At 55.1% G+C, this 23,849-nt stretch overlaps 4 protein-coding genes and 1 long non-coding RNA gene across 11 annotated transcripts in view; 1 reads left to right on the forward strand and 4 right to left on the reverse strand.

Moving 5' to 3' along the window:
* Positions 1–46: 46 nt before the first annotated feature.
* Pfn1 (profilin 1) lies at positions 47–2,860 on the reverse strand. The gene is made up of 3 exons (XM_005399610.2): positions 2,562–2,860; positions 939–1,131; positions 47–331 (listed from the first exon to the last, which is right to left on the reverse strand). Exons 1-3 carry the CDS (start codon positions 2,691–2,693, stop codon positions 234–236), a joined length of 423 nt encoding a protein of 140 aa, XP_005399667.1. The 5' UTR covers positions 2,694–2,860; the 3' UTR covers positions 47–233.
* A 2,502-nt stretch (positions 2,861–5,362) lies between these two features.
* On the forward strand, positions 5,363–10,470 carry Eno3 (enolase 3 (beta, muscle)). The gene is made up of 12 exons (XM_005399622.1): positions 5,363–5,469; positions 6,086–6,172; positions 6,433–6,528; positions 6,668–6,726; positions 6,888–6,957; positions 7,346–7,479; positions 8,565–8,787; positions 8,896–9,093; positions 9,293–9,494; positions 9,917–10,025; positions 10,175–10,233; positions 10,320–10,470. Exons 2-12 carry the CDS (start codon positions 6,088–6,090, stop codon positions 10,387–10,389), a joined length of 1,305 nt encoding a protein of 434 aa, XP_005399679.1. The 5' UTR covers positions 5,363–5,469; positions 6,086–6,087; the 3' UTR covers positions 10,390–10,470.
* On the reverse strand, positions 7,035–7,414 carry LOC106150187. The gene is made up of 2 exons (XR_001236846.1): positions 7,322–7,414; positions 7,035–7,212 (listed from the first exon to the last, which is right to left on the reverse strand). It is a non-coding gene; the product is annotated as an uncharacterized LOC106150187 (long non-coding RNA).
* A 1,231-nt stretch (positions 10,471–11,701) lies between the features above and the next one.
* Positions 11,702–16,749, reverse strand: Spag7 (sperm associated antigen 7). Its single transcript, XM_005399632.2, has 7 exons — positions 16,332–16,749; positions 13,235–13,302; positions 12,910–12,998; positions 12,689–12,773; positions 12,304–12,393; positions 12,042–12,198; positions 11,702–11,943 (listed from the first exon to the last, which is right to left on the reverse strand). Exons 1-7 carry the CDS (start codon positions 16,414–16,416, stop codon positions 11,834–11,836), a joined length of 684 nt encoding a protein of 227 aa, XP_005399689.2. The 5' UTR covers positions 16,417–16,749; the 3' UTR covers positions 11,702–11,833.
* A 476-nt stretch (positions 16,750–17,225) lies between these two features.
* Positions 17,226–23,849, reverse strand: part of Camta2 (calmodulin binding transcription activator 2) — a 16,530-nt gene continuing 9,906 nt past the window's right edge. For 4 of the 7 annotated variants that reach the window (XM_005399629.2, XM_005399626.2, XM_013522076.1 and 1 more), the window contains 12 exons: positions 22,487–22,602; positions 21,692–21,876; positions 21,311–21,389; positions 20,943–21,165; positions 20,422–20,726; positions 19,025–19,221; positions 18,590–18,773; positions 18,333–18,404; positions 18,047–18,067; positions 17,703–17,890; positions 17,466–17,540; positions 17,226–17,388 (listed from right to left, as the gene is read on the reverse strand). In XM_005399629.2, coding sequence (XP_005399686.1) covers positions 17,325–17,388; positions 17,466–17,540; positions 17,703–17,890; positions 18,047–18,067; positions 18,333–18,404; positions 18,590–18,773; positions 19,025–19,221; positions 20,422–20,726; positions 20,943–21,165; positions 21,311–21,389; positions 21,692–21,876; positions 22,487–22,602 — 1,709 coding nt within the window. In that variant the 3' untranslated portion in view covers positions 17,226–17,324. The remainder of the gene's footprint in view (positions 17,389–17,465; positions 17,541–17,702; positions 17,891–18,046; positions 18,068–18,332; positions 18,405–18,589; positions 18,774–19,024; positions 19,222–20,421; positions 20,727–20,942; positions 21,166–21,310; positions 21,390–21,691; positions 21,877–22,486; positions 22,603–23,849) is intronic. The other 3 variants (XM_005399630.2, XM_005399628.2, XM_013522075.1) reach the window with 1 other exon arrangement.

Genomic DNA, 23,849 nt, shown 5'->3' on the forward strand with positions numbered 1-23,849 from the left:
CAGAAACAAAAAACCAAAGTTTCCAACCACACATAGGAGGGGTATGGGTCGGGGGAGGTATCTGTCCATCCAGCCCCAGCCCCCAGCCCATGTGGTTTTGGCAGCAATAAAGGATATGGGGTAATGGCCCCCAAAATAAAAATGGTGTATGTGTGTGTTTGTGTGTGTGTACACGGGAAGGAGGGGGGTGCAAAAGCGGTCGGGAATGGTGGGAGGGGGAGGGACAGACGAGGTCAGTACTGGGCACGCCGCAGGTGGGAGGCCATTTCATAACATTTCTTGTTGATCATACCACCGTGGACACCTTCTTTGCCCATCAGCAGGACTAGCGCTGGAGGAAAGAGAAAGAAGGCTAGGACCCAGGTGTCACAAATCCACCCCCTGCCAGCTGTTCAGCAGCTGTTCAGCCCTGGGGGCTGTAACCCAACCTCACCCCTCCCAATCCCCCCCACACAGGCAGGCTGTCAGTCACCCTGAAACAAAAGAGCTTTTCAAAAAGGGAAAAAAAATCGGCCTTAAAGGCTAGAGAGGAACAAGCTGAAATTTAGGGGGTCAAAGGCTCATGTACTAGATTTACATGCTCAGACTACAAATGGCTATGCCTGAGCGTGCCATCTCACCTCACGTTTTAACAAAAGAGCTCAAAGGGTCAGAGTAAACAGTGATTTAGGGTCCCAACAATCTATTCCAAGAAAACAAGATTTTTAATCTGAAAAATCTCAAGGCATGAAGTAGCTTAAGAGGTAATGCAGTTCAACTTCTTTATATTACAAGATAGGGAACTAAGACAAAAGTAGAGGGACTATCCAAGGTTCCAGCACGCAGCAGAATGCTGGTCTGACCCCCTTAATACCGAGAACCGCAGAGAAAAAACCCGAAAGATTAAAAATGTAAGGACATAGGGGACGGAGCCTGAGGAGGGAGAAACTCAAACTCACTCTTGGCAGTCATGGTGACAGTGACGTTGAAGGTAGGGGCTCCACCAGTGCTCTTGGTACGAAGATCCATGGTAAATTCCCCATCCTGTAGCAGTGAGTCCCGGATCACAGAACATTTCTGGCCCCCAAGTGTCAGCCCATTCACAAAAAAACTTGACCGGTCTTTGCCAACCAGGACACCGACTTCAGCTGGCTAGAAGATAAATCAAGCACCCAAAAAGTTAGTGCACTAACTAATTAGGTGGGTTAGTTCCCACCTTGTTCTCCAAGAACCCACCTGTTTTCCACTTCTCTGGGAGCTACTCTAGAGTAGTGGTGAGGGTTTTGTATGTATCAATGAAATTTGAGAAAGTACTGTGGCAAGTTGGTGCAGAAAAAGCATCATGATTCTCAAACCTAGTAAATGGGACCAGGGAGGAAAGGTTAACAGATTCTTCCAGACACTCAGATCTCAGTATTTAATAGGAAAAGCAAACCCAGGGAAATAGGGGACCAAAAGCCAGTAAGGACAGTGGGGAAATGGTTTGGATGCTCAGAAGTCTCCTGCAGGAAAAGCAGAAGCACAGAGAGGAAGGGAGGGGGCGGGCAAGACAGGAGAAGCAACTTTGCCCTTATTTGGTCAAAGGTTCTGCAGGAGTTGTTAGGGGCCCGGACGCCTGGGTCTCCAAGTAACCTAGACTTTCAGTCCAGGTATCTCTATCTTAAGATGAGGAAGCAGACCCTTGGAGGCTTTCTGGGAAACTTGGAAAACTTGTAGGAGGTAGAAGCTAGACCGGGTAAACCAGCTCTAGGGTCCAGATACCCCAGGGAAACGTTCTCCCCCTCCCCCTTACACCCCAAATCCCCGTATCCGGTCCCCTCCCGCCCGGAAATCCCCTTCCCCCCTCTTTCGAACTTCCGCTACCCCTCCCCACTTCCGGGCAGTGTGGCCAGGGGAGGTGATTGTAGGGACAGCAGCAGTCATCCCTTATTCCCTCGCTTACACTAACTCAGAACTTCTCACAAAGTTCCCCTGCTCCAGGCCCCGCCATATGGCGGGAAGGGAGGGCGAGGGTACTTCCGGGATTGGCCACACAGGAATGCTGAGGCCAACGTACCGAGTTGGGGGGTGTGTGGCGGCCTCACCCTCTCTAACGGAGTTGGGAGGAGCAGGGAGTCCACGGAGGACGGGCACAGTGATCAAGCCCTAGCGCCGGGGGCCCCCACCCGCATTTGGGAGAACAATGGTAGAAGGGGGTGCAAGCTGGCGGCCTGTGGGGAAGCCAGGCGCTCCCAAGTCCCTTCTCAATCACAATTTCTGGTTAAAAATTGCAGCGCGTGCCCGCCCCGCCCTGGGAAGGCGGAAGTGGGCCGCAGCACCGGGCGGCGCGCCCCTCCCCGCCCTATGCCCCGGATGTAACGCCCCGTCGCGGAAAGCGGGGCGACTGGCGGGATGGGCGCCGCCGCCAGGGCCGTAGGACTTGGGGGCAGCAAAGCGACCAGCTCACGTGCAACCGCCATTCGCGCCGGTTCCGGGGCCAGGACCCGCTCTTGGCCTCTCCCTGGCCTCCGCAGACCCCGCCTGCCCCCACCCTTCGGGTCCAAGGCCGGCCGGCGCCTGGGACCTCGCAAGCCTCTCAGTACCGTGATGTTGACGAAGGTCTTCCCGGGGACGGCGGCCCAGACAGAGGGCGAGTCCTTGTAGCCCACGATGGCCGCGTCCTGACAGGTCCCGTCCGCCATGAGGTTATCGATGTAGGCGTTCCACCCGGCCATGGCGTTGGTGCTGGGGCTGCTGTCGGCACTGCTGCTTGGGGCCGCGGGCTGGGCTCGGGCAGGCGGGCGGGGATAGGCGGAGAGCTCGGGGCACGCGCTGCCGTCCGGACCTTGGCTGTGCTAGCAGTGCAGCAGCCCTCGCACCGCCACTTCCTGCTCCTCCTCCCCCCTTCTAGATTTTTATTTGCAAAGGGCGGTAGGGGCGGGGCCTTCTTCCCATTCCCTCCCTCCCTCTCCCCTTCTCCTGCCCAGATACCGAACTTTGCAAAGGCAATTTTAAAAATCCCTCCCCCTATTGCAAAATTTGCAGAGTTTGATGGAAAGCAATGTAAAAGGCTGGGGGGCTGGCGGAGGTTAGGCTAAGGTTAGCGCCTGCTCAAGTCCGCGCACTATACAAACCAGACTTGGTAGGGGGAAAGGGAGTGAGCCAGAGGGAGGAAGGAAAAAGAAAGGATTAGCAAGATGCAAATTGAGCAAATTAAAAAGAGTTCGGGGAACCCGGGGTTAAAAGGAACGACTTCTTCCCCCACCTCCGCCGGAGGGAAGGAACGGCAGTCTGCTGCGGCGCGTGCGCTCGCGCCTGCGCCGGGGCCGGGACAGACAACGCGCGGGGCAGTTGGGGCGGCCTCCGGGTGCCGGCGCTCGAGCGCGCGCCGGGCCGGACCGATCTGGACTGTCCTGGAAAGGCGGGTGGACCAAGGGCTGTCTCCCGCCAAGCGGAAGGGGCGCGGGCGTGCGCGCTGCCGCCTCAGCACTATTAATTTTACTTAAGAGAGTAGAGGGGAATTCGACAAAGTATCCTAGCTGTTTTTAGGGCTGGAAACCCACAGGGACACCTGTCTCCCGGGTCTGCCCGGGGCGCACAGGTTGGGCTCTTAAGAGCACATCTGCACTCCAAGGGAGTAGCCTTTCCCGGGGCTGGCCGTAGCCTAAGGCCGAGCCCCGAGCCCAGCCCCGCCCGTGCTCGGGCCAGCAGCTTGGGTCACCGGCAGTGCCCCTTGGCCCATCGCTGCAAAGGTCATCACGTGCGGGCGCCCAAGGCGGGCGGGACTCATTTTTCAAAGCGGAAGAATACAAAATTTCCAAAGTTGGCAACTTTTTCAAGAAGGGGAAAGTCCCTTTTACTTTGTGCCCTTGGGTTTTTCTTCTTTCCCAGTAAAATGATGTTAAAGCCTTAATGTGCCATCAGGTAACTCGCCGCCCCACGTAGAGAGGGTCGGCAGCCCCGGGGGGCTGACTTAGGTGAACCATCCCCCAGACCCTCGCCGCCGAGGGGCTGGGCCGCTTCCGGTCCCTCGGAGGAGGGGTGCCGGGGTCACGCAGGGCCTCCCAGGCGGGCTGGAAAGGGTTTCGTTTCAGTCTCGTCCTCCCGAGTGTGGCCCGGTTCCCTGGTGTCCACCCCGGCCCGACGCCCCCCGAGCTGGTGTTCCTGGACAGCCGCGCGGCTGAGTCACTGGCGGGCTCGGGCGGAGCCGCACTCGGGCACGTGGCGGGGCTCCCCGCCCGCTGTCTGCTGACCTCTGGCCTGCGCACTCCCCACCCGAGGGTGGAAAAATCCCGGAGGGAGCGGCCAGAGATAAAGGAGACGGGCGAGATGGGAGACGGGGGCGCGTAGGGCTCTTGGGGTGGAGGCAGGGAGGCGGGACACACGGGGCGGGAGAGCTCAGAGTGCCCCGGGTTGAGTCACCAGGCGAAGGTCCTCGGGTGCCGGCGGGAGGGGCCCCGGAGTTGGCGTGAAGAGCCGAGGTGTCCCGAGATCCCTTCCCGTTGGCAGGCCCAGGCTGCAGCAGGACTCAGGGGACGTCCCACATGCACCCCCAGACCCTCCCAGCCGGAGAGTTACCGAGTGTAGATACCCATTTCCTGCAATGCTACAAGCAGACGGAGGGACCGGCCCCAAGATCCAGACGCTCACAAAGGGCCACCCCCTCCTCCAGTCCATTCATTTTCTTTCATTCCTGAGTCAACACCATTCATTGAAGGGCAGGGGCCGCGCGCAGAAGCCCCCACAGTCGGTGAGGAAAGGGGCTCCTGACTGACTGGCTCCACGCTGGGCGACAAGTGCTGTCCCAGCGCTATCAGTCGGGCACGGCGCCGATGACCCGGCCCGTCTAAACTGGTTCCCTCCCACCCCTACCCGCTGGCCGAGAGAGTAGGTTGAGTGGATGAGTGGCCGTTATGAGGACCCTGAGAGGTGAGATCCTCTAGCCTTTTGGATGTGTTGTGTGGGTGGGGGTTCAGTTCTACCCCCAGAGCTCACCCAGCATCCTGGTCCCTTCCCCCACGGAGGGCACAGCGAACATGTGTGGATGTCAATCCTGCAGCCCCTCTTCCAGGCCCCCTCCCCAGCCCTGCAGAGCTCAGGTTACCTCTGGCCTTTCCTAAAGGGCACTAGTTCCTCTTTAACCTTTGCAAAAGGGGAATATAATCCTGGACAGGAGAGAGACCCCCTTATCTGAAGCCCCTCCCCTTCTCCTCCCAAGGGCTGGAATTTAAAGTAGGAACTTTTATTGGGGGTCAGAGAGAAAGGGAGGGGGCTAGTCATTAACCTTTGGAGAGGGGCAGGTGCTTAGGACCAAAGGCTTCTACTTTATGCTGTAGTGGGCACTTGGCTGCCAGCCCGGGTGGAAGGGGGAGGTTGGAGTGAGAGGCGGGGCTGGCTGGGGGACAGGGTGCCTGGGGATAAATGCCCAGCCTGAGAGGGGGTGAGCTGACACTGTCCCAGCTGCCACCTCGACTCAGAGCTCCATCCAAAGCTCCAGGGAAGACACTCCAGGTCTGGTGAAACTTCAGCCACAGCGCGTGGAGGTGTGGGTGGTGCTGGCTTAGAGAAAGTAGGGAAAATTTTAGCTTTTTTTGAGAGTTCTTGAAAGAGCTGGGCTTGAGCAGGCAGAATGGTAGGCACCAGGAGTTCCCCAGTTCCCCTGCCCTTTCCCGGGGTATGGGAGAGGCGGCCCTGAGGAGAGGCAGAGATGGATAAAGACAGAGCTGAGGCTAGGTAAGGAATCTGGGGCCTATGAGGATTTTGGGAATAGGAAAATGAGAACCAGAGAGGATCTGAGGGTTAGGAAGCCATGGAGAAGAGACAGTTTGACCAGAAGGGTGGAAGAAGAAGGTGTAAGTGCTGCTTTGGGGGAGGTAAGGGTTTGGGGGGGGGGACCCAAAGAGTTATAAGGCAGGGGCCCCTGGATTCTTAGGATGGGGGTGAGGAACAGGAGCTATTCTGAGTGGGGGAGGGGGCTGTGCCTGCCTCTGGTCTGTGACCTTTCTAAGGGGTATTTTTAGCTCTAGCACCTGCCTTCTTGGGGTGGGGAAGACTCTTAAAGGGCAAGAGATTTCTAGTTCCTTAAGGGATCAAGTGTCCCCACTCACTCCCACCTCCTGTCCTGCAGCCATGGCCATGCAGAAAATCTTTGCCCGGGAAATCCTGGACTCCAGGGGCAACCCCACGGTGGAGGTGGACCTGCACACAGCCAAGGGTAACACAGACCCATTGGATCGATTCGCTTCAGAGATGCTAACCTCACCTTGCCCTTGCCTTTGTGTTCTATACCACAGCGTGCCCTTTCTCTGAGGTTCCCTTCCCCAGACTTCCTCCTGACCCTCCTCTTCCAACCTGGTTCTGGAGCTGGCAGAGGCCTGACTCTCGCCGCACTGGCTTCTGTCCCTGTACCCACGGAGGAGACTTCAGCCTCTGGGGGTGGGGCGGGGGCTTTCTGTGATCTTCCAACTCTTCCAGGCCGATTCCGAGCAGCTGTGCCAAGTGGAGCTTCCACGGGTATTTATGAAGCCCTAGAACTAAGGGACGGAGACAAGTCCCGCTACCTGGGGAAAGGTGAGCCAAGACCAACAAGAAGGACCCTGTGTGGGCAGTTTCAGAACATGGGCCTGCAGGTAGAAGACTGGAACCCAAGCCCTTGCAGAGCCGGGGTCGTGGACTTGGAAATCTGAACCCTCTCCCCTGACTTCTCTAGGCGTGCTCAAGGCTGTGGAGCACATCAACAAGACTCTAGGCCCTGCTCTGCTGGGAAAGGCAAGTGGAAGCGCCAGTTTCCCCTTCCTCCTCCTCTGCCCCGCACCTCACCCTGAGCACTCCCTCTCTCCAGGTAGCCTTTTTCCCCCAACTATTTTCACGCAAGCCAACTCCTGAGAAATCTGACCTCTCCCCTCTCTTCCTCAAACCTGTCCTTCCAGAAACTAAGCGTCGTGGATCAAGAAAAAGTTGATAAATTTATGATTGAGCTGGACGGGACCGAGAATAAGTGTGAGTGAAAGGCCAGAGGTGGGGAAGGAGCGGAGTGTCCAAGGGGTAGAGAGAGATCACAGAGGCTGAGGTCTGGCTGGGCTGCTTCTGTGTCCCACACTTTGGGGCACACCATGCTGGATAGCTTTTTATTCATTCCACAGGCATTTCCTGATGCCTGCCCTCTGCCAGGCTCGGGTAGCTGTAGACACAGATGTGAAGCTGACACATCTCCCTGGGGTGGGGGCTTCCAGACTCCTCAAGCTGCTGGGGGATCTGTTAACAGAAAACAATGCTCTGTGGCTTAGAGCTTTGGATTCTTCTTGGGGTAACCAGAAGGGATATTCAAGGAAATAACCCCAAACCTTGCAAAAGAAGCTCTCACCCTTTCTTCCCACTTTCCTTCCAGCCAAGTTTGGGGCCAATGCCATCCTGGGCGTGTCCTTGGCAGTGTGTAAGGCGGGAGCAGCTGAGAAGGGAGTCCCGCTCTACCGGCACATTGCAGATCTTGCTGGGAATCCTGACCTCATACTCCCAGTGCCTGTGAGTGTGGCTGGCCCTGCCAGATCCTGGATGACAGAGCTGCCCCCCAGCCACCTACGGGTGCTAAACCAGCCCCTGGAAAAATCTTCCTTTCAGACCCAGCTCCAAGGAAGCAGTTTCCTGAAATGGAATCTCTCCTGCTGCAGTCCAGCCCCTCCCTCTTTCCCACAATCCAAACTTTCCCTAAGCCTCTCTGTGCTTCCTTCTCTGGCTATGTAACTGGCTTCCTTCACATTCCAACCCCAAGCTGGTAACTCTAGCCTCATTCTGCTCCTGCATTCCACCCCTCCAAATCAGATCGAAAGCGTCTTCATGGCAAGGATCTTGGCATTTCTTTGTATCTTCTCAAGTCCTTATTAAACCAATGTGCTCTTAATGGGAGGCATTTGAATTTAATCTCAGTATGTTACCATTTATTGTTTTCGAGAAAGATTGTTTATTAGCATGGATTTTATTTATTTATTTATTTATCTATTTGAGGCAGGGTCTCGCTATGCAGTTCAGGCTGGTCTTGAGCTCACTTTGTAGCCCAGGCTGGTCTCGAACTCGCAACGATCCTCCTGCCTCAGCCTCCCGAGTGCTGGGATTACAGGCGTGCGCCACCATGCCCAGAGTAGCATGGATTCTAGAGACAAACTGCTGGGCTCAGACCCTGGCCCTACCTGATTACTAGTTGTGTGGTCCCAGGCAAGTTGACCTCTCCATGCCTCACTTTGCTCATATGTAAAGTGGGGAGTAATCATAGTACCCAGCTATAGATAGAGGTATTTTAAGAATGAGATGAGCTCACTTATGTAAAGCATTTGTAACAATGCCATAAAAGTATTCAACTAAGACCTGTTAAACTAAACCCTAAGTTTTAGCAGAAGAGCCTACGGGGAAGTAGGTAGGAAGCATCCCCATTTTATAGGAATAAGTAGAAAGGTTCTGAGGAGTAAAATTACTCACCCTAAACTACTTAATTGAGACAGGGAGAGGGTGCCCACCTGACCTGGGCTGGGTGTGAAGGTCAGGGTCAGAACTCCCAGTCCCTTCTTTGCCCCTCTCGCCCCAGCCCAGGTCTGAGCACCCTCTCCCTGTCCCAGGCCTTCAATGTGATCAATGGGGGCTCCCATGCTGGAAACAAGCTGGCCATGCAGGAGTTCATGATTCTGCCTGTGGGAGCTAGCTCCTTCAAGGAGGCCATGCGGATTGGTGCCGAGGTCTACCACCACCTTAAGGGGGTCATCAAGGCCAAGTATGGGAAGGATGCCACCAACGTTGGGGACGAGGGTGGCTTTGCACCCAACATCCTGGAGAACAATGAGGGTTAGTGCTGAGCACCCTGGGGTGCAGATTCCCTGGGCCTCCACAGTGGGAGAATGGGGTATAGAGATGAGGGATACTGGGGTCTCAGGTCCTCTTGGTCCTCTCCAGCCCTGGAGCTGCTGAAGACGGCTATCCAGGCAGCCGGCTACCCAGACAAGGTGGTGATCGGTATGGATGTGGCAGCGTCTGAGTTCCATCGCAACGGGAAGTACGATCTTGACTTCAAGTCACCTGATGACCCTGCCAGGCACATCACGGGGGAGAAGCTTGGGGAACTGTATAAGAACTTCATCAAGAACTATCCTGGTGAGACTTAAGAGTTCCAGGGTTCCTGCCCAAGTTCCCACTAACTGCCTAACACTGATTTCAGGGCGCAGCCTTGCTGTGATTCGGGTCTGTCCTATCCTCAGTCCCATTGCAATCCCCATCCAAACTTCACTACCTGTCACCCCTCCATGAGGCCGCTCCAGATTATAACCCTGACTGTACTCCCAACCTCCACCAGTGGTCTCCATTGAGGACCCCTTTGACCAGGATGACTGGGCCACATGGACCTCGTTCCTCTCGGGGGTAGACATCCAGATCGTAGGGGATGACCTCACAGTTACCAACCCCAAGAGAATTGCACAGGCTGTTGAGAAGAAGGCCTGCAACTGCCTGCTGTTGAAGGTTAACCAGATCGGCTCTGTGACCGAATCCATACAGGCGTGAGTACCTGCGGAGCTGCACTCGCTGTAGCTGTGGGTTGCCCAGCCCTGCCGGCTCCAGCTAGTCTTGCCCACTAACTGCAAGTCTGCCTTTCCCCTGGCAGCTGATCCATCCACACCTTGACCTCAAGACCTTAACCAATCCTTGGCCTGACTCCAACAGCTTTGCCACTGTGGCCCTGCCATGTTCCCCACCCCCAGCCTATACTATTCCTTTCTCCTAGATTTGCTACTCCTCCCACCTGCATTTCAGGAGCCCCCAATTCAAAGTCAGAAATCTCTTCTCTCCTACTTCCCAAAAAAACGTAGTTAATGCCTTCACTGCGAGGTTCCCACTACCCAGTACAAAGAAGTTCTCCCCAGCCCCTGGCTTTCCCTCTGAGGAAGTCCCACAGGCCTCATTAAATGTCTTTTCTATTCAGCTGCAAGCTGGCTCAGTCTAATGGCTGGGGGGTGATGGTGAGCCACCGCTCTGGAGAGACTGAGGACACGTTCATTGCTGACCTCGTGGTGGGGCTCTGCACAGGACAGGTACTCATGGCTTCCCTCTACTTTCTGACCAAGTCTTCTTGGGGGTCCTCAGCTTCCTGCCCAAGTTGAATGGGCACCACACAATGCTTCCTTGGGGCCAGGCAGGCCCAACCCCTTTAGCCTCTCCCAAATCCCTCTTCCTATCTCAGATCAAGACTGGTGCCCCCTGCCGCTCAGAGCGCCTGGCTAAATACAACCAACTCATGAGGTACAGTGGGTCCAGTGGCCTGGGTGTGGGGGAGCTGAGCACTGCTGGGCTGGAAGGCAGCAGCTGTGACTTCGTTTGCATTCTAGGATTGAGGAGGCTCTTGGGGACAAGGCCATCTTTGCTGGACGGAAGTTCCGTAACCCGAAGGCCAAGTGAGAAGCTGGAGGCCCCAGGACCTGACCAGACAGACCCAGGCCTGCAAACCCTTCTCCCTGAAATAAAACTGGTGCCACATAACACCATGGAGTGCTCCTTTGTGGGAGGGAGGTGGGCAGGTAGGGGGAGGAAAGAGAGGCAGAGAACATATGTATAACCTGCTGGGACGAGGAAGTGAAGGACTCTCACAGAGGAAGTTGCAGGGGAGTGGCTCTAAAACAGTTCACATTTCGGAAGGAGGCTGGGGGAAGCGGGTATCATATGTGAAATGGGGCTGGCGAGTGCCATCCAGAAGAGGACAGAATGGGTACAACAGGACCAGGGGTCCTGCCATGCCATGGGGCAGGCTTGCTACTCAGTTGAAGTAAATGGCCTGGGTGCACTGTGGAATAAAAGCCACAGCAGCCTGAGTGCTTTGTGAGGATGAATGAGAAGGGGGGCAGCTACTGCTTCTACAGGGCCTCAAAGGTCTGGAGGTGTCCTCATTGATGTGAACTGACCTGTGTAATCTTTGAAGCCATCCTGTCAGATACCATTATCTCCACTGTATGGGTGAGGAAACTGTGGCACAAAAAGCTAGAAAGTATCTTACCCATTATAGCAGAGTTAGCAAGTGGATGGAGCCAGGACCCAAAGCCAGGCCATTTGACTCCAGCACCCATGCTTTTAAAATACTGTATTTAAGCTACAGTGGCACATGAGTGTAACACCAGCACTCTGTGAGGTGGAGGCAGGAGGATCACAAGTTGAAGCCCAGTCTGGTCAACTTAGCAACACACTGTCTCAAACAATGAAATGGTGTGGGAATGTGGCCTAGTGTGCAGGCCCTGAGCTCAACACCCAGTAACAAACAAACAAACAAGCACTATTTGTAAGTCCCAATGCCAATAACTGTTTACCTTTGATTCACATAGATAGCAATTTTGGGGGCTGGGCTTTAGCTCAGCGGCACAGCGCCTGCCTGGCAAGCGCAAGGTCATGAGTTTGATTCCCAGTACCAGAAAAAAAACAAAAAACAAACAAACAAAAAAAACCACAGATAGCAATTTTATACTGTTCAACTTAACATTATTCCTCTCTTCTGCCAGTGGCTCTAAGACCTGTTTTTCTATATACAAACTAGGGTGTTGGGTCAAACAGTGTTTATTGAATGTAAAGTAACCCAGCCCCACGGGGAAGAAAGTTCCGAGGAGAACAGAGAATAATACAGATTAAATATGCACTTGTGCATTCACTCTCTTACACACACACACACACACACACACACACACACACAACCAGGCTCCAACAACAGTGACGAACACCTGCTTCCCCCCAGCTTCAGTGACAGCTGGCAGAGGTGGTTCCAGAGGAGGGGCTCCAGGATGGGTCCTAATAGCAGCAGCCTTGTCCCTCCCTACCCACTGCCCTGCCCCAAGAGGTCAGAGGGACCTGGGTGGGGCTCCTAGGAGGTAGTTGGCAACTCTTCCCCGCTCTGCCGCAGACGCTTCTTGGCTCGGATCTCATTCATGGCCTCTTCAATGGAGCGTGTGTCCCTCTTGTTGGCCACGGGCACTGGGGGAAGAGGGGAAGGAGGGCAGGACCTTAGCCTCTGCTCACTTCCCCCATCCTACGCTCTTCGGCCTGACTCCCCAGCTCCCACCACAGCTTACCACAGCCATAGGTCTTATTGGCCTGCAGCATGTGGGCTGCATCCTTCGCTGCTCCCTTGCCAATGAGGTGGCTATACTTGTCCTTGTAGTCACTGGCAGGGCTCACCACCACAGGGCCCTGCTGGGCCGCCTCCTCCTCCTGCTGCTGGGCCAGCTCCTAGGGGCACAGAGGTAGGGTACTGGTGCTCAGGGGCCTGACTGTGAGCCCTTATAGGTGCTAGTGGCACTTGTAGGGCCCCAGGGATTGCCAGGGACATCTCACCTTTAGCTTCCGCTTCTCCTCAGCCTTCTGGGGATCCCACTCCTCTCCATGGCGGTAGGATTCTAGCTCTTCATCTGAGGGTGCAAACTCCTGGAGAAGAAGGAAATGATGCAGTGAGGGGTCCATATAAATGCTTAATGTCCCTCCTCTCCTCCAGGTGAAAGGACAGGCTGAAAAGGGGAAAGAGAGTGAGGAACTCAGGTCTTTCACCTTTCTTTGTTTTTTTTTTTGTTGTTGTTTTTTGTTTTTGAGACAGGGTCTCGTAGTTCAGGATGGCCTTGAACTCACTGTAGCCCAGGCTGGCCTTCAATTTGTGGCAATCCTCCTGACTCAGCCTCCCTAGTGCTACGACTACAGGCGTGGGCCACCATGCCCAGCTTCTCACCTTTTTGAAGATCATAACATAGCGACAGTCATCATCTTCCCCAAAGGAGAAGGATGTCAGGCCAGCTACTTCCACCACATCATGTCTGAGAAAGGAAGGAAGAAAAGAGAGTGTGTTGAGCTGTGAGGAAGCCTAGTGATTGTCCCTTGAGAGGTCCCCTGCTGGCCCTTTCATGCCCCCCCAAGCCCATATCCTGCCTCCCCCAGCCCTGAGACACTCACAGTATGCTCCTTTCTATCTTGTTCATAGGCTGAAACTTTTTCTTGATCTGCCCACTGTCTTGGATGAAATCTGACACCTCTTTCTCCATCTTAGGAGAAGGAAAGGGAAGAAGATATGAAATAATAGCTCCATCCAAATATCCCTCTCCGAGCTGGGCCAGTGGCCTTTCTTTGCCTCCCCACACCTTCCCCAGCGGCCACGCTGCTGGCACTTAGGCTTCATCTCCCTTAAGGCGTTTTCAATACAACTCAGCCCTCCACCTTCCATCTCAAACTTATTGGAAGCCCTTCAGAGGCTGCCTTTGATCTGTCCAGTTGTCCTCACCCTTTTACGAAACTCCACTTTCTGTTGTTTCTCTTGCTCCTGTAGTTTCTTCAGACGGGTAGCTTGTTCTAGGGGTGAGAAATGGTAGCATGAGACCGGGGCAGCAACATAGGTGGGGAAGAAGGAAGGCTTCAGAGGAAGTCTGGTGTCCACTGGGAGGTGTCAGGTTGGGAAGGTAGGATTACTGTTAATTCACCTGGCATTTACTGATGCTTATTACAGACTGGGCACTGTGCTAGGCCCTGGAGTACCAGGATGAACAAAACACAGTTTTGCCCTTCAAGAGCTCACAGTTCAGTGGGAGTGATAGAGAATACAATCATGCTTGATCTCCATTTACTAACCTCACTGGGGAGATCAATTAACATTTACTTAATGCCCAGGTGGTGAGGAGACCTGACTAAGCCCTATGGCCTCAGGTTTTATCATTTGTCTATGTGGGAAAGGGGAAACTATCTAACTTCCTATATTTCATAACTTCCCTCCCTACTTCCTACTTCTACAGATAGAACAAAGCTGAAATTGCTAATCTAATACCTTTCTTCTTTGGGGATGTAGGTGTCTAAGGTGAGCTATTAACCTCTCCAATTAGAGCCAGGAGTCGTGGCGCATGCCTGCAATCCCAGCACTCTGGAGGCTGAGGCAGGAGAATTACTGAGTCTGAGGCCAGCCTGGGCTTCCTACTGAGTTTAAGGCCAGCATAAACTACATAGCAAGAATCGAGATCCTATCTCAAAATAACAAAAAACAAAACAGAACAAAACCAAACAAAACCTCTGCAAGCCACATATAGTAATGCATACCTGTAATCCCAGCACTCCTCGGAGGCTGTGGTAGGAGGATCACAGTTTTGAATCCAGCCTAGGCAACCTAGCTCTTTCTCTGAAGAGGGCCTAAAAGCTCCTCTTCTTACTCAGCCTGCCTTTACATCAGAATCAGATCCCATCTGCCCCTAGAAGTGGGAATTGCTTTTCTTGCGGGGGGTGGTGGTGGTGGTGGTGGTGGTGGTGGTGGTGGTGGTGTTGGTGTCATGCTTAGTGATCATATCCAGGGTCTGACGCATGCTAAACACCGATTTTATCACTGAACTACATGCCTACCCCCAAGAGGAGCACTTTCTTTTTTTTCTTTTTTGCACATGTCTAACCTGAGGCCCTTCTTCTTGCCAGTTTTCCCCATGATGGAATATTACTGCCTCTTGAGATTTGGTCAAATATCCCTTCCTTTTTTTTTTGTCTTTTTGAGACAGGGTTTCAGTATGCCATTCAGGCTGGCTTTGAACTCACTCTGTAGCCCAGGCTGGCCTCAAGCTCCAAGTGATCCTCCTGCCTCAGCCTTCCCAGTGTGGGATTAGAACCCGACAGCTCTTCCTACTCTTGTTCCTCAGTCTAAAATGCCCTCTCTCTCTTCTGCCACGTCTAATCCTTTATATTCCTAAGGTCTATTTCTTCCATAGGATCTAAATCCCTCCCAGCTGCACTGAGCCTCTTCTTATTTTTCTAAGCACTCCATGCCTTTGCATGTTGTTCCTTCCACTTGGAATTTTCCTCCTCTTACAAACAGTATCTGCCGTGAGTCAGAGTTACTTCTTCCTCTGAGGTGCCAGTGTATTTGGTTTAGGCACTCACTATAGCCATGTGCTGAGCATTAACACACTGTAGCATTCTGTCTTCCCTACCAGACTATGAGTTACTGGGGGCCAGGGACTCTGTTCATCTGTGTCCAGTCATCCTCCGGTGCCACAGGGCCTAACAGCCGAGAAGCTATCATCTCTACCTCTTGTCTTGGCCACTGTTTTCTAACTGGTCTTCTCTGCATCTTGAGAGGTGGCACAAGATTATAGTTAAGAATGTAGGTTTAGGTGGGAATGGTGGCACATGCTTGTAACAGCAGCACTCTAGGAGGCTGAGGAAGGAGGATCACCACGAGTTCCAGTCCAGCCTGTCTCAAAACAAGGAGGAGGAAGGCGGGGAGGGAGAGCTTTACCCGGGTTTGAAACTCACTGACCTCAGGCAAGTGACTATGTTGAACATTCCTAGTCTGTCAACCGCAGCTAGCGACTCCAACACCTAGAGTCACCTGAGATTGGAGAATTCCAACTCCCCCTGCCCATTATGCCCCCTCCTTTCTCAGAATTTCCAAGTGTACTTTTGCTTCTAATACTCTGGCCCTCTCTCTCACATACAATAATTTATTAAACGCCTGTGTGACTATTTCTTCAGTGAGTGCCTCACACTTCAGACCGTGGCCTTGTTGAAGGATACCCTGTCTCCAAGTAGGTGCTCAATAAACAAGGGACGCTAGTTAGGTCTTTATCAGCTCTCGAGCACTTTGGGGAGGCCTCCGTGCCCCGCTGGGCCGCACCCTGCGCCGCAGCAGAATTCGAGCCCGCCTGCGGGGAGGCTGCTAGAGGACTGTGGCCAATCGGACCGGCGAAGCAGTCTCATTTCTCCAATCAACACCACGACCGCCGGGAACCTCAGGAATTTAAGGGTACAGATAGGAAAAGGGTTATTGGAGAGAAAGCGGCGGCACAGGGTTACACCAAGAGGGAGGGGCTGCGGGACACGGAAGACCCAGCAACCAATGGGAAGTGCGGCAGGTGGGGGGGCTCAGGAGGAAGGTCCGACAACGCTTAGAAGGTAGAGCTTTGAGATAGCTAATAGTGGTGAGAGAACAGTGGATGAGCGTGCCCTGAGCCAATCAGAATAGAGCTGGTGGTGGCAGGGGGGCCACGACGGAAGCGTACCCCATCCTCCAATCGGAAGAAGGCAGGGTGGGGCGATACTGGAGGCGTTCCCCCAATCAGAGCTCACCACCAGCTGATAGGCGGCCCCCTCGGCTAATTGGAAACAAGGACTGCGGAAGGCCAGGGTAGGGAGGAAGCGGCAGGAGGTTGGAGCGAGGCTTCAAGCAGCCAATCACTATCCGCTAAGAACGGCGGGCGGGCCGGTTATCCCTATTAGGGACTGTGAGGGTCTCAAAAGGGGCCTGTGAGGGGTCTTTTAAAGTACAAGAGGCGGGACCGTTCGAAGAGGGAAGAGTGCGGTCCTGGGAACCGGGCGAAGAAAGGCGGCTGTGAATTTGGGATCCTCACCTCGGGCCTTGCGCCGAGTCTCCTGGTCCCCGAGGCTGGGTGGCTTCTCCATGGAGCTCAGGATGGAGCCCAGTAGGTCCGCCATCTTGGGAGTGACTGAGAGGGGGCGGTGCGTTTTAAAGGGAAGGGCGAAATGCCTTTAAGGCCGGAAACACGTCGGAGGCGGAAAACCGCGCTCCCGCCCTGCCGGGCGCGGGCCCAAGGCCGGCGGCGCGCGCCCCGTCCGGTCTCCCTCCCCCACGCCGGCGAGCCGCGCCCCGCCCCGCGCAGACAGAAGCCGAGGCTGGCTGGTGCAGCGATGTTTAATGGCAATTTGTATAAACCAAGCCCATGCACAAGTAGAAAGTGCTCGTGGAGCGCAGGAGGCCCCGCCGCGCGGGGACCACACGTCTGGCCGCGCAGCCCTTAAATAGATTCTTCGCTATACTCTGTATGTTACAGTATGTACAAGCCCCTGCCGCGGGGGCGGGGGCTCCGCCGCGCGGTCCTGTGACCCCCGCCCTGGCGGCCCCGGCTGCGTGGCCGGAGTCGGGGTGACCGGGGAAGACGGCCGGGAGGAAACGGACGCAAACATGCGGAGTCGGGGTGGGGCGCGGCGGCCCCAAAACATGGGGGTGCGCAGAAGGCAGAGGTGGGGACCGAGGCGGATACATTCAGAGACGCGTCGAACAAATAAATAAGGCAAGTCAGGAAGGGAGAGGGGTGCAGGAAGGGAGAGGAGTGCAGGCAGGGCGGGGGCTGTGGAGGAGGGGCAGGCGGGGCTCCGCAGGGCACAGCGAAGATGCAGCGGTGTGGGCGAGGGTCTTCGGGAGCCTGGGACCGAAGGAGGCGGCACGACCAGGAGAGGAGGGATGTAGGAGCGGGGTAGGGTGGCACTGTGGCCCCTGCAGAGGGGCGGGAAAGCTGCCAGCAGGGGCTCCCCAGCCCCCGACGTCGCTCTCCCCGTGGAGACCGCAGGAAGGGCCGCGGGTGGCGAGGACGGCGGCAGCCCGGTCAGGTGGCCAGCCCCGGCTGAGGAAGCCCTTCCAGCTCCCGGTTCTGCTTCAGCTCCCTCATCCTACGGAGAGACGAGGAAGGAGTCAGACGGGGGTGTGGCGAGGCAGAGATCCACGGAGGGCAGGGACACGTGGGCACCTGTGTCGGCAGCGCCGCAGGAATCTCATGATCTTTCTGGCAGCCTGGTCCTGCTTCTTAGTGAGAAAGGAGCCTCTGGGGGAAGAAACATACGGGAAGACCTCAGGGAGCACCCAGGCAGCCCATATCCCCGGCCCCTGGGGCACCCCGCGGGGACGCACGGGCGGCGCGGTGGTGGGGAGCGGGGTGGGCGTGGCCGAGGAGGCTCAGCCGAGGGCTGGCGAGCTGGGGCCATACTTGTTTCGAGCAGGCAGGGGCCCCGAGGGCCGGTGGGGAGGCCCTGGGCGGCGGCGGTAAGAGCGGTAGTGCTGCTGGATGAGCACAGCAGCTCGGCGGCTCTGCTGAAATCTCTTCTGTTCATAGTAGCTTCGGAACTTGCTCTGGATCAGGATGGCCGCCTGGGTCATCTTTTTATAGAGTGCAAACTGCAGGGAAGAGGGGCAGGGGCTGAAACGGAAGGACCGGGACTCAGGTCCCTGAGGGTCACCCCCAAGCTAGGCTGACGCAGGTCTCTCTAACCCACACTCAGGGAAAGGCTAAGTCAGCACAGACAACTCACACCCAGATCTCATGCCTGGTACCTTAAGTGCAATCCAGGTCAGCTTGTGGAGAGAGAAGGGGAGTTAAGGCGATGGCAGCAGTCTGGGTGCTCTGAGTTACAATGAGTGTATGTGGTGTGGGTTGGTTGTATTTTGTTTTGTTTTTTGAGACAGGGTCTCGCTATGCAGTTCAGGCTGGTCTTGAACTCACTATGTAGCCCACACTGGCCTCGAACTCTTTCAGGCCTCCTGCCTCAGCCTCCCGAGTGCTGGGATGGCAGGCCTAAGCCACCATGCCAGGCTGTTGTATGCTTTTGAGAAGACTCACCTGCTTGTACTTCCGGTAACAGCGCTGGATCACAGCTGCTGCTACTTCCTGCTGCTCCTTCAGCCGCCGGCCCTGAGGGGAGAGAAAGTCTCAGCACCTCATGGCCCACCTAGTGAACACTGTGGACCTTCTGCTTTTCCCCGGGCCCCGATTCTTCCTGCAGTCTGAGGCCTGTCTGGATTACTGCTCCCTCTCCAAACGTCCTGGGAGTTCAGTCTCCTCTGCCTCATTTATTCTGACACCCATAGCCCCCTAACCTTGTACTTTCGGAAGGCTGTCTGGATGACTCGGGCGGCCTCATACAGTTCCCTCTGTTCATGATCTGACAGTGTCAGCAGGGCAAAGTCACTTTCCATCTTGCCACTGGTAGATGCAGAGAGAAACTCCGCCCAGGAAGGCGTTGGAGGGACAGCCAGGTGACCTCGCTCAAAAGGCAGTTCACTGTGGGAGACAGGGAGAATGGATGTCATGGGGCATCTGAGGTCCCTTGTGTCCCACCTATGGGTGTCTGTGAAGAAAGGCCCCCAGCGAGAGTCTACAGAGAGCAGCTTCAGAGTACAAGGGCCAATCCACTTCCCTTCTCAACTCGGGATTGCAACTAGAATGGCGCATGGCTGTGGGGAAGCCTGCTTCCTCCCTCCTCTCATTTTCCTTTGAAGAAGAATCTGGAGGCTTTGTCCTGGGCTGGTCACCTGGGAGGGGCGGAGCTAGGAAAATGGTCCACGTTCTCCAGGTAGCTGGCCAGCCAGGACATGGTCTCACTGAGCCCCACGGCCCCTGTCCGCTCCCGCATTGAGGCTCCAGCCTCAGGTAGCCCCACGAAGTCCTCTTGTTTAATCCGCTCTGGAGTGGCTTCAATGATCTGCTTAGCCAGGGAGATCATGTCCACCTGGATGAAGGGAGCAGCTGTGTAAGCCCTGAGGGGACCCCACTGTCAGGTGTTTACCCTGCCAAAGCTGTAACCCTGGTCCACTCCACTACCAGACACTGGAGCCTCAGGGACTGCTCTCCTGCTAAGCTCTGACTTTCTCACCACTGCTTCCGACTGGTTCATTTCTTCTTGCCAGCTCCCAAGGGGGTGGGGGTGGAGGTGTCAACAGCCCTCTGTGCTCAGATGTGGAGAACACAGGACAGGAAGCACACACTCCAAATGGGCAATCGGGTGGGGATCTAATAAAGGACTTGCCACCCTTCCAGGCTGAATGCCACATGTCCCACCTGGGCCTGCCCCATGGCAGCCAACCAGCACATCTTCCCCTTGAGCTTAGCCATGACTCACCCCACCCGCTTCAGCTCTCCAAGAGAGCTGAAGTCTTTCAGCTCAGTCTTTGCTGGCCACATGACACCCTGATGAAGTGTTCTAGTCTGTCCTTTGGTCCATCCCTGAAGCCTGTAGTACGTCCTGTTCCTACACTTCATGCAGCCTTCTTTGTGGAGTTCTCTTAAGTTTTTGCACTTAGACTTCTACCTAATTACTCTTTAGCTTTGTAAAGCAGGTAGTCCCCAGGTTCTTTTTTGGACTGAGAATGGAACTTAGGACCTTGCACTTGCCAGGCAAGCACTGTGCTGCTGAGCTATATCCCCAGCAGTCCTCAGGTTCTAGGAGAGAAGTACATAGCTAAACTTCCACATTCATTTGTTCTTTTTCTCATTCATCCCATAAGACTTCTCATTTCTTAGCTTTTACCACATGCAAGAGGGTGCAAGTCTCCTTCCCAGCCCACATCACTTCCTGTTACCTTTGCTTTGCCAGCTGTTCTGCTCATGTACTTCTCAGCTACCTGGTATCATTGTTTCCCCAAGAACCTTGTCCTTTTGCAGATCAACAGGTAATCCCTAAAAGCCCAGCTGTAAGTGAAGATATCCTCCAGAAATCCTATGTTCTTCTGCATTATGACCACTGAGTCACAAGAGCTGAAAGCAGCTATGCAAAGGGTTACCTTGCCTGTCCCAAAATGGGGGTGAATGGCCCTTTTTCCTAAAGAGAAGCCTGTCTCTGATGCTGCATCATGGAATAGTCTGCCTCACCTCACCTCACCTCTCTACCCACTCCTTCTAGCCCTCTCAGTTCTACCAACATAAACAGTACCGGGATCACATCCACAGACTGGGGGGTGTCGGTGTCCTCTGGAGCAGCTCCATCATCTGGGGCTGTCGGGAGAGCAGGAGGAGAGGGTGGGGACCCTTTGGGGTTGGTGGCCTCAAAGTCCATGAGGAACAAGGGGGCCTCTGGTATACCCGAGGAGAGCTGGCCTGGGACCATCTCCTCCATAGTAATCTCAGAGGCTGGCAGAGGACCAGGAGGAGGACTGCCATCTGGGGCGCTAGAGTAGGCTGATGTAACAGAGAAAGTGGCATCTGACATCTCCGAAGGTGAAGAGACACTGCTCAGACCTGGAAGGCAAGGGAAGTGGGTGAGGGTGGTGGGAGCTATGGGCCACCGTTCAAGTCTCCCTGGACCTTGTTCTCAAGTCTCCCTGGCTGCTCTCCCAGGCTCCTCTTGTCTCCCCATCTTTGCCTCCTCCTCTTCCACTCTATCTCCCGCCCTTGGGCTTTGCCCTGGCCTATCTTATTGGCATCCCCCTCCGAAAGATCAGGAGCCGTGCTCACCAGTGTCTGGGCTAGAGGAGGGGGGTGACAGGACAAGTGGGGGCTCAACTGATGCCTCTTGTCTCTGCAGTTCCTCCAGGCAGCGGGCAAGGCGCACATGACCCCGGGAATGAGCAACAGACAGGGGTAGGCGGCCCAGAGAGTCAGGGATGCTCAGTGCCTGTTGATTCCAACGGAAAAGGAGCACAGCAGCTTCCAGGTGTCCCAGGGCACACGCCCACATCTAAGGAGAGGGAGTGGGAGTGAGGCCAGGGCTCTTCCTCCAAGTGGCCAAGTCCTCCAAGCCTGGCCTACCCGACTTTTCCTTCATCCCTCAAGGATCTTCCCTTAAGCTCTGTGCCCATCTCACAGGGCACCAGCAACCTCACCAGAGGAGTGCAAGAGAAATGATCCACGTTGAGCGGGTCAACCTCTTGCTCTAAATCCAAGCTTCCGATCTCCGCACTCCTGCAAGAGGACAACAGGACCCGTCGGGTTAAAGAGAAGCAAAACATGAACACTGAAAGTAAAGGGTCTAGGAAGTGAGCTATCTAGAAGCGCTAAGGCCGGTGAGATTAGGCAGATTAGTTGATTTAAGGAGGTCAAAAAGTCCCAGTAACTTGCCAGGGCATAAGTAAGATATCCCCTTTGCCAGTCTTCTCCCTATCCCTTCCCACCGTGACCTCCCTCTTGGCAGAGCTCCAGCCCCTCATCCCCTGGCACTTCCACCCCAGTGGCTGCCCGGCCCTCTCCCTGCTGCCCCCGCTCACCGCCACTGGCTCAGGGTCTCGATGAGGCGAGCGTAGCCCTGGGCAGCGGCCAGATGCAAAAGGCTCATGCCCCGGAAGGGGCTCCCGTGGGTTAGCCGTTCAGGACCCCTCCAGGTGGAGCGTGGGATCATGCTCTCTACCAGGACCACCACACGTGCCTCAAACCCAGGTCCCTGGCCTTCATCCTGCAATACATGCGTCTGCGTGCAGAGACCTGGACATCCGTTCCAAGTTGCCCTCTAGTGTCTGATTCTGTTCCCTCCCTACATTTCCTGCTCTGAGTTCCCACCACCCAGACCTCGGAGAGCCCATTGGTTCTTCCAGTTCATCAGTACCCTCTCCTCCCACAGCCCAGTTCCAGCTGCTCCTACAGCTAGACCTTAGACTCCCCTGCCCATGCCGTGCCTCCACGTTAGCTTGGACTGGTGCCACCCACACATGGCATCTCCCACTCGGGAGCCAAGGCTTTCTCTGAGCCTCTTCACAGACCTCTTCCTTCAGACACTGGGACCTGAGCCCCAACTTTCCTGACCCCCTCCCCCACCCTCTCCTTTCACCTCCACCCTTCTTCAGACCAGAAATAGTCTAAAGCCCGTCATGCCAAGAGGGTGCCCAGAATAGCCACTCTTGCCACGGGGTGGGGGTGGGAGCAGGGTGACATCAGGGAGAGGGAGGAGAACTGGCTGAGGAGGCTGGGGACAGGCAAGTGAGAATCATGCAAGTGAGGAAAGCCATTTTCTTCAGGCAGACCCTCCTGGTCCCCCGTGTAGACCACCTCCCTCCCTGTGGAAGTACCTGAAGTGGATGCATCTCAGGACCCTGGCAAGGTGCCTGCCCTGCTGCTGCAATTTCTGCCATCCGCTTCTCCATCTGCTCCAGGCGCTCCAGTATGGACATCCGGAACTGGTTGTCTATGGGGAATGGGGATGGACGCTAAGAAGGCAGGGTCTGGGAGGTGCCCTGAACGCTGCAACTAACTTGTCCAAGTCTGGAGGGTAAAGATACGGTCATGTTTTTTTCACTTTCCCAAAAATAATAGCTCCCTTTACCCACTGACTTTCTAACTAAAGCCCACCAGAATTCAATCCTTAAACTAGGGCTGTTAATCTCACCCAAAGACTAGAAAGCAGGATTGAGACCCAAGCTGTTTCCTACAAACCAGAGGTAGGAGAAATTCCCCAACAGCCATCCAGCCTCCACTGCCCCAGATCATACATGGCTCGTGCTTGCCCTCTCCCAGCCTTTTCCTAGGAGGAGTGTTCCCTTCGTTCTTGCCCCAAACACTACCTTTGTCCCCCATGCTGGGGCTAAAGGACTCCAGGGTCCTGCCAGGCTGTTAATCACTGCTCAAAAGGACTCAGGGACTGTGATTTGAAAAGCACCACCCCTTCCTCCCAGCCCCCCGCAGCTGTCCACAAAGAGGATGGCGGGGGAGGGAAGGTGACAGAGATGAATAGCCATGTCCATTCTTCCTACTCCGCCCCCCAGCCCCATATACAAATAGGCATGCAAACACACAACCTGAATTCTGTCTGTTCCCCTCCTGGGAGCAAACAAGCACAAGAACGGGAGCCATGGGGAAGCAGGCACAGAGAAACGGGGAAGGCTGGGGATGTTCCAGGATGCCATGACAGGGAGGGAGGAGGTGATACAAGGGCATGGGGTTAGAGCATGATAAGCAGAAACCCAGGTGTGACGAAGCAGAGGGAGCAGAAAATATAAACAAGGTGAAGGAGAGGAGAGAAAGGTGAAAGAGCTAGGGGAGGTCAACACCAAGCAATAAGGAAGAAACAAGGTTGGAGGCTGATTCAAGAAATGGTAAGAGGAGGAAGGTAGGAGAGCCATGGGGAGATGGTAGCACAAAGAGCGGAAAAATAAGATGATGAAAACTCAGAAAGACAGAGGCAAACATCTGGCAAGATCCCAAGGTAGGCAGGCTCAAGTCACAGACACCAAACCCAACAAACATGCTTGGGCCTTGTGAGGACAGCGGCTCCAAGAGTGAGACAGAACTAGGGACCGAAGTCTCCACAAAAGAACTAGGATGGAGTGAGACAGAGGAAACTAACAGAGGTGACAGGAGAACGGAGCGAATCCAAGACGTAACAAGAGTGGGGACTGCTGGGCATGGTGGCGCATGCCTGTAATCCCAGCACTC

Source organism: Chinchilla lanigera, unplaced genomic scaffold (genome assembly GCF_000276665.1).
Source record: "Chinchilla lanigera isolate Chin_1 unplaced genomic scaffold, ChiLan1.0 scaffold00066, whole genome shotgun sequence".
NCBI classification, from domain to species: Eukaryota; Metazoa; Chordata; class Mammalia; order Rodentia; family Chinchillidae; genus Chinchilla; species Chinchilla lanigera.

Bases quoted from the DNA above. Each gene is read 5' to 3' on its own strand.
- Pfn1 (XM_005399610.2), bottom strand. From the start codon at position 2,693: ATGGCCGGGTGGAACGCCTACATCGATAACCTCATGGCGGACGGGACC. The intron at 1,132-2,561 runs GTACTGAGAGGC...TTTATCTTCTAG, and splicing joins AGACCTTCGTCAACATCACG to CCAGCTGAAGTCGGTGTCCT. The intron at 332-938 runs GTGAGTTTGAGT...TCTTTCCTCCAG, and splicing joins TGTCACCATGACTGCCAAGA to CGCTAGTCCTGCTGATGGGC.
- Eno3 (XM_005399622.1), top strand. From the start codon at position 6,088: ATGGCCATGCAGAAAATCTTTGCCCGGGAAATCCTGGACTCCAGGGGC. The intron at 6,173-6,432 runs GTAACACAGACC...CAACTCTTCCAG, and splicing joins GGACCTGCACACAGCCAAGG to GCCGATTCCGAGCAGCTGTG. The intron at 10,234-10,319 runs GTACAGTGGGTC...TTTGCATTCTAG, and splicing joins AAATACAACCAACTCATGAG to GATTGAGGAGGCTCTTGGGG.
- Spag7 (XM_005399632.2), bottom strand. From the start codon at position 16,416: ATGGCGGACCTACTGGGCTCCATCCTGAGCTCCATGGAGAAGCCACCC. The intron at 12,999-13,234 runs GTGAGGACAACT...CCTTCTCCTAAG, and splicing joins AAGTGGAGTTTCGTAAAAGG to ATGGAGAAAGAGGTGTCAGA. The intron at 12,394-12,688 runs GTGAGAAGCTGG...CTTCTTCTCCAG, and splicing joins ATGTTATGATCTTCAAAAAG to GAGTTTGCACCCTCAGATGA.